The sequence below is a fragment of the Nicotiana tomentosiformis genome, chromosome 7 (assembly GCF_000390325.3).
Source record: "Nicotiana tomentosiformis chromosome 7, ASM39032v3, whole genome shotgun sequence".
In the NCBI taxonomy this organism is placed as follows: domain Eukaryota; kingdom Viridiplantae; phylum Streptophyta; class Magnoliopsida; order Solanales; family Solanaceae; genus Nicotiana; species Nicotiana tomentosiformis.
Genome location: NC_090818.1, coordinates 37,061,747 through 37,070,023, shown reverse-complemented (window position 1 = coordinate 37,070,023; position 8,277 = coordinate 37,061,747). Strand labels below are relative to the sequence as shown.

The 8,277-nt window shown below is 32.1% G+C and overlaps 1 protein-coding gene across 1 annotated transcript; it reads left to right on the top strand.

Annotated features, from left to right (window-relative positions):
- The first annotated feature begins 3,279 nt into the window (after positions 1–3,279).
- On the top strand, positions 3,280–7,147 carry LOC104116395 (protein VTE6, chloroplastic). The gene is made up of 5 exons (XM_009627247.4): positions 3,280–3,809; positions 4,610–4,863; positions 5,375–5,498; positions 6,506–6,610; positions 6,696–7,147. Exons 1-5 carry the CDS (start codon positions 3,402–3,404, stop codon positions 6,780–6,782), a joined length of 978 nt encoding a protein of 325 aa, XP_009625542.1. The 5' UTR covers positions 3,280–3,401; the 3' UTR covers positions 6,783–7,147.
- The last annotated feature ends 1,130 nt before the right edge of the window (positions 7,148–8,277 follow it).

Genomic DNA, 8,277 nt, shown 5'->3' with positions numbered 1-8,277 from the left:
ATGATTATTAGAAAAATGGTTAAAGATTAATCAACTTAATCAAAATAGTTATCTTGTTTGCGACAAATATAGAAATGTTACTAAACTATTAACCTTAAGTTATCACCAGCACCAGAAATATTTTTTCTGGTTTTATGCTCCAACTAATATTCCCGAGCAAGTACGAATCCAACCGAACCACTCTCACTATATTCAAGTCAACTCATACTAACTTTCACATTCAAAACTTATTCAAAATCCAAAATTTCATATATAGGTATACCTATAGCATTAATTCCACAACCAAGTAACACAAAACAAGCATATAAAACATACATGGTAGAAAATCAATCCTGAATTTTAAAGGTGAGGTACCTTCAGAGTAGAAAACATACAAATATTGTGCTTGTATGACCTCCTCGACCTCCCAAATAGCTTGTCTTTTTTCTTTACCATGATGTCCGGGCAAGTTTGCGTGTACCTTGACTAATTTCAGGAGATACCTGTTATCACCTCCCAAATAGCTTCTTTATCTCGAGTGGTTCCTCCAAACGACCTTTACTGAGGAGATTTCATTGGAACACAACTTCCTCATTGTCTATCAGTAATGGCAATCGGTTCTTCCCCATACAACATAATCTCATTTAGTTGTACAGTTTGCGTCAAAATAAGATGAGACGGTCAGACGGATCCAGTTTGTACTTTTCTAACATGATAACATGAAATACTAAGTGAAGATAGTTTGGGTGAGAGTCGCAAGAAAATAATAAAGCAAATAGTCAGTAACTAGAATTATGTAAAAAGTACTAGTAGTAGGATAATAAAAGGGTAGTTCGGTGCACTAAGCTTCCACTATGCGCAAGGTTAGAGCCGGACCATAAGGGTCCAAGGACCAAATAATAATTTAGTAACAACAGGAAAGTTTGTCATAATTTCTTTACAAAACTGGCCAATCCTTGCTGGTCATTAAATTAGGTACCTTACAATATATTGATTGTTTTGGTGAGTTGATAAATTCATAAGCACAAACTAAAATTTCATCAACTGTGTTCCGTCTAGCTAGCTAGTTAGTGCATCTAATTTTAGTTTGCTTAAAGCTAGTTAGTGTTCCGTCTAGCTAATTAAGCTTGTGGGCAGTATGCCTTCTTTTAAATATGCACTGGTTTACAGGTATGAGACTATAGTGAATGAAAGTGTTAAAAAGAGGATGAAGTAAATCTAAAATCACATGAAATAAAATTGTCTCGATCTTTTTCACTTTTTCAGATCCATGTAGAGTTAACAAAAAATAGAAAAACATCTATATATACAATTAGGGGTGTTCATAAAACCCGAAAAATCGAACCAAACCGAAAATCGACCCAAACCGACTAAAAAAATAGATACTTTTTAGGTTTGGTTTGGTTTTGATTTTGAATTTTAAAAATCGATCAAATTTGGTTTGATTTTGGTTTTAATCAAAAAAATAACCGAAAAAATCGAACCAAACCAACTATAAAAGTAGCCATTTAAATTTATTACACACACATGTATATTTTTATATAAAGTTTTTAAAATTTATGGTACATATTAGTCATTTGTATTTTTAGTCTAATTCTTTGCTATTATAATAATCTAATTCTTTGCCTTTACATTCTAGTTTGATTGGTAATTTTCTTTTTGCTAAGTACGAAAATTTATTTCATGCTAAAAATAATCGATTTTTAATTGAGTACTTCAATTATTCATCACTATTTGATTAAATTATCATCAATATATCTTGGTAAATGATAGATTTTTTAAAGAGCAATTGATTTAATAGTGTTACGTTGAAAATATAGTCCCAGAATATGCGTTTGGTAGTGTATGTCTCATATTTAAGAAAAAAATCGATAAATAACCGAAAAACCGAAAAACAGACAAAAAACGAATCAATAAAAACCCGAATTAATTGGTTTGGTTTTGTTCCAATATTTAAAAAGCCAACTTACTTATTTGATTTCTTTTTATGGAAAAACTGACCCAAACTGAACTATCAACAACCCTGTCTACAATAGATATTAGTAGAGAATATGTTTTAGACATTGACACTCTTACTGTTTTTAGGAGTGATTAAGCCTTTTTAGAGGTTTAAATTTTTAGAAAAAATATACAGAATGCTTTCTAGGATTAATTTAGCCATTCAGAGATTTCTATCTTTAAAAAAAAAATACACGGAACTTCTAAAACTTTTTAGTTGTATTTGCATAATATTTACATGAGATTAGTTTAAACAGAGTAATATGGTCAGTAAAAATCCATACACTGAATATCCAAACACGCTTATTTTTTTTGCACTGTTGGAGTAAATTCAAGAGAGAAGAGAGACTTACAGAGCTTAGGTCGTCGGCGATGTTGATCGATTGTGTCGGCGAATCGCGGTTCAGGCGCACTGCCAAAAAAGAAGAAGTTATAATTAAAGAGAAAAAAGATAAAATAAAGAATATTCAGTGCACGCCTAATTAATTTGTGTCCTAATTAATTACATTTTTTTTTACATTTTAATAGATATTTAGAAATACAAACAAAAGTTGGGTACTCATCAATGTGAAGGTTGGGGTGCTTTGATATCTAACTAAAAGCTAGAGAACTAACCCCCTAGCATCTAAGATGCATTAGGTAGATCTTCTAAAGTTTGAAATTTCCACTTAATGTACTACAGTTTTTAGAAGGACGAATGCACCTCTCCGAGAAACATGACGTGAGAAAATCTTAGAATGTAATAGAATTTATTTATTTTTAAAATGTAATTGAATTCAAAATGTAACTTACAATAAAATATTTTTATCGAAATGTGGAAAATAATATGAACGTTTTTATAAGTAAATCTATAAAAAAAATTATTGTAAAACTTTTCATAAATAAAAAAATTATAAATAATCACTTGATATCAACGTTGTTAGTAACTTGTAGATGTATTTCAAGTTCTAATCTTTTAAAAGCAAACGATATAAGAGGTAGTAATAGTTTAAGATGCAATAAACTTTAAAAAATTCAATCTCTGAAGAATTTTAAAAAATTACATGTGACAACACTTATTAAGTGGTTTGATATTTTAAAATAAAAATAAATGAGAAGAAAATTCAATCTACAAGTGTGTGTAGGTAAACTAGATAGCATCAAATCCTACAATTAGGCAGGGAGCATCTCTCAATTTATCACATTTCTTCTATTTTTACCTTTTCTCATTTTGCTTACTAAATCCCAATAAATAAATAAATAAAAAGTTCCAATTTTTTTTTACAAGAATATATGTTCTATAACATTTCTTGGGGGTACAAATGACACATTTGCGAAACCCAGGTGTCTGTGAAATTACCCCAACAAGATACTGCCTTCGGCTCCAGTAAAGTCGACTCCACGGTTTCCGGAATCTAACGTCAAAATCTGTAAACTTAAAAAAAATGGCTTTTTCAACTCTTTGTTCATCGCCGGGACTCCCATTACTTCTCCATTATCAAAAACCAAAATTTTCGTTTTTCAACTCAAATCTCCAAAACACATTGAACTACTTTCCTCATTCCTCAACTCTAAACCCTAAACATCAAATTAAAATGTCAAAAACATCATCGATCAAAGCATCAGTGACTGACTTGGGAATTATTGAAAGAGCAATTCAATTGGTTCAATCTTCACCACCTACGTGGCAATCTGCTTTGCTTAGTAACGTAATTATCTTCACTTTGGGTTCTCCACTTTTAGTCTCTGGTCTGTCACTTTCTGGTATTGGGGCTGCTTTCCTGCTTGGTACTCTTACTTGGCGTGCTTTTGGGTCTTCTGGGTTTCTTCTTGTTGCCACATATTTCGTTATTGTAAGTAAAACTTTCATCTTTTTCATTTTTACATGTTTAAATTCGTGCAATGTTATTTTGAGGATTCTACTTTGTACATATTGTTTTATCCCATTTAATTCTTTAAGAGAAGATAGTAGGAATGTTTATACATATTTCAGATCAATACAAAAATGAAATTAGAATACTCAAATCATGAATCTGCTTGCAAATCCCTCTTTCTGTGTCTACTTAAAGAAAAAAAAGTCAATATAACTAAAATACTAGTAATGAAATCATCATAGTAGTAAATAAAAAGAAAAAAAAGGATAATAGCACCCTCTTCATAGATTAGTGGAACTTCATTTACATGCTTTATTCCTACGGCGTTGTTTGAGGGATTCTACTTTGTACATAATTGTTTTATGACATATTGCCATTTAATTCTCTGAGAGAAGATAGTAGGTTGGATAAATTATGTATCAATACAAAATGAAAGTAAAATACTCAATCATGAACAACTGTTCGCAAATAGCTCTTTCGTTGTCTAATTAAAGAAAAAAGTCGATATAATTAAAATACGAGTATTGAAATAGTCATACTGTCATAGTAAATAGTAATAAGTAACAAAAAAAGGAGCAATATGCACCCTCTTAATGGATCAGTGGAACTTCATAAAGTGAAAAGAAAATGCACCATTGACCGTCTAGATAACTTCTGCTATGTCTTTCTACTGGATGTAATGATGGATGTTATCAAGGCAAACTGTCTCGTGCTTAGACTGATAAATCCTACTTATAAAAGATGTCAGGGAACTTGGACTAATAAATTAAACCAAACAGGGTACAGCTGCGACTAAGGTGAAAATGGCTCAGAAAGAGGCTCAAGGGGTTGCAGAGAAGAGAAAAGGAAGGAGAGGACCTGGAAGCGTGATCGGCTCCAGTGCAGCCGGTTGTGTTTGTGCATTTTTATCGATTAATGGAATTGGTGGGGAGGCATTTACTCGCCTGTGGGAACTTGCATTTGTAGCCAGTTTTTGTACTAAGTTGAGCGACACTGTCTCGAGCGAGATAGGAAAGGCATATGGTAAAACAACGTGAGTACAGCCTCTTCACCTCCAGCTAATCACTAGGAATTTTATCAACTGAAAACAGTGTCATGTTTACATAGAAACTGGAGATTTCATACTTTATTTGTTTCCGGAGCTTCGTTTATTCTTAATTGTAGAACTATTGAAAAGCACACAAACCATGGTTTTATATTTAAAATGAAAAGAAAAAGAGTCAACTAAATTTGGTCCTTTGAAAACCTAAGGATCTGGAAAAGTGTCATAATTCGGTTGAATTGCCTGTCAATATTGCAACATGCAGTTTTACGTGATTTAGTTTTCATCTCAAGTCTGTGATCAGCTATGTTACTAAACACTTTGATAGGCTGCTCTTTGTAGTTCACGTGCAATGTTGGATAGCACTAGCTAGAAAGTTATCTCCTTTGGAAAGAAACCATGAGCAACTCATACCATTTTTCGCTTTTATCTGTTCAATACTGTCATTAGCAGAATGGTGTTTTTAGGAATTGTCTGCTGAGTACTTGCATAACGATTGCAGGTATCTTGTCACCACATTCAAGATAGTGCCTCGGGGTACTGAAGGTGCTGTGAGTGCTGAGGGAACCTTCGCGGGGCTTCTTGCTTCAGTTCTCCTTTCATTTGTTGGCTATCTAATGGGTCAGGTATGCCTTTCATGAATCATTCAAAGTTTTGAGAAACTTTTGCTTATGCTGTGGTTTCTCTTCTGTACTTTTGGATAATCTGGAGATACTAGTAACTAGCCAATAAGAGGATTAAAAATATGACAACAAAAATGTCACTTTGAAAATTTTGGCGTCATGGTGCTGTTATATGATTAACTTTTTAGTACCATGAGGTCGGTCTACAACGGACTAGGTTGAGACCAGAAAAGAATTAGGTGATAGGTAATGCTGAAGAAAAGTTTGGAATGTAGGAGATTGAAAATGTTAGAGGGGGAATATTTGTTGTAGAATGAAGTGTCGGGCTACTAGAAGCACGTTCCCATAATTGGGGTGATTAGGCTTGATGAGTGGGGATGTTTTCACGGGACTTTTGGCTTATTTCTTGAGGTTGTGATAAAGGAAGGATCGCGCATTTGCTCGCTAACATTTGTGTTGTTGAAATTTTCCTTATACCCCTAAATTAGCAATGGTATGCATGTTGAAACCAGGAATCAATGTGGCAAGGTATGCCTATCCGTTTCAAACTTGGCCACAATAGAACATGGTTGTGATTCTTATATCACTCTTGATAGCCTCCAAGTTGCCGTAGATTTTATTGTATATTCTTACTTATTGATGTACTCTTTTGGAACCTTGTTTATGGTATTATAAAGAGCAACTGAAGGGGTTTCATTATGTTAGCAATTCTATTCCTCTCCTTTCCCTTCTAGGATTCGTGTGAACCTACAGAGATTTTCATGCTATGAAGGTGTACTGGCTGGAGTGGTAGTGGTAATCATGTGGTGGTGGTTTGGATCTTGATAACTCAAGTTTTTATATGAAAATTCAGTGGCTGAGATTATGTATATTGATTTCTACAGAAATACACGGTTGCATGTTTGTTCACTACATCTTTAGCTTTAACTGCCTGTGCTAATGACAGATACAATGCCATTCAGTCCACTCTGTATTTAGTTTTTTTTTCTTACCAAAAGAATTGTTTCCAGATTAACGCACCTGGGGCTGCTATATGTGTAATTGCCTCCCAGATAGCAAACTTTGGCGAAAGTCTAATAGGTGCTTCACTTCAAGAGAAAGAAGGATTTCAATGGGTATGTATTTTTCTGAATAGAGGTCCAACGTTTATTTTGAGATGCTAAGTAACTTGCTCACCATTTTGTGTCCCTTAATATTCAGCTCAACAATGATGTTGTCAATGTCATCAACGTATCCTTGGGAAGTATTTTGGCCGTCTTAATGCAACAAATAATACTCCAAAGTTAACGAACCTATGCACCTACTTGAAGCATGAGCTTGAATTGCCACTTCTTATTGCATACTTACCATATTCTCAAGATGCAAAAGAGATCTTTAATGGGATTTACAGGTCTACAATACCATCCGAATCAGAATCAAGACTTGGTTGATCGGCATGTTAATTGTTATAGTCGAGAAACAATTCTGCATATCCATGCCCCCCCCCCCCCCCCCCCCAAAAAAAAAAAAAAAAAAATTACCAAATATCCAGCATTGCACATTTCAGTGTCAATGTATTGTTTCTTAGTCATTTGGCAAAAATATCCAGCATTGCACAGTTTTATGGTTGGGGTTACTCACTTGATAATTTATGGAAGATCCAATTGTCAGGACTTGTAGATTAGTAGATTACTAATCTATATATCTATATCTCTATATATATTAAAGGAATAAAGTTACCATATATAATTGACATTATGGTTAAGCCAAGTGGCAAGCTAATAAATGTCAATAGTATATGGTAACTTTATTCTATATATAAAAACTGAATTTGAATTAAAAGATAATTTTGAATTTATAGATTAAGTTTTAAAATTCGAATTTAAATTTAAAATAAAAATTTATCTTTTTTTAATCATGTTATCATACTTAATTCGGTTAATGATCATATGCAATCATGTTAGGAACTTTTGTTATCTTTTCTAATTATTTAAATATTACTTCGCCTTTGGCAAAAAAAAACTACTTCATATAACTATAAAACTCTTTCACATTTAAAACCCTATAATTATAATTCTTTAAAACACTGTAGCTAGATTTGAACAAAGAGAATTTCTTTTTAAATAAATATAATATATATGATACACATCTATATTTATCCAAATAACAAAAAAGAGTTTAAAAATCGAATAAAAGTTTACTTACATATATAATGAAGTGAACATACATGCTAGAGAAAGAAACATCACAAATCAGTCAATATTAAAAAAAAAAAAGTTGTTTTTTTCTTTTCTTTTTGAAGAATATTTGTTTGAAGAGTCAATTTGTATAAATGGACATCAAATAAATAACAAAACTTTAGTTATGCAATTGCTATCATTAATTTCAATTTAGCACATTCTAGGAATTGAAAGGTATAAGTTTAAACCCCTTCATTTAGCTGCAGTCAAGCCAATATTGCAAGAGTATAATATTTTTTTCGTTGAAGAATATTAGTTTTGAATCATTAGATTATGTGAAGGTTTTTTTTTTCTCGAACTCAACAAGAGAGATATTGGTTTCTAATTGATAGTTTCTATAGCGATTTTCAAGTGTAACAAAGAGTATATTTTTTAAAAAATTGGTATGGCGTGATTTTTTTTAAATGTAAATAAATTATTTCGAAAAAACTCTTTACTTTTTTCTACTTCAAAGATAATAAAAAGATAAGATATTTTTGAACATTAGTAGAGAGTTTTTAAAATTATTATAATAGAAGACATATCATGGATAAACTCAAAAAAACGAAATCTTATGGAATATT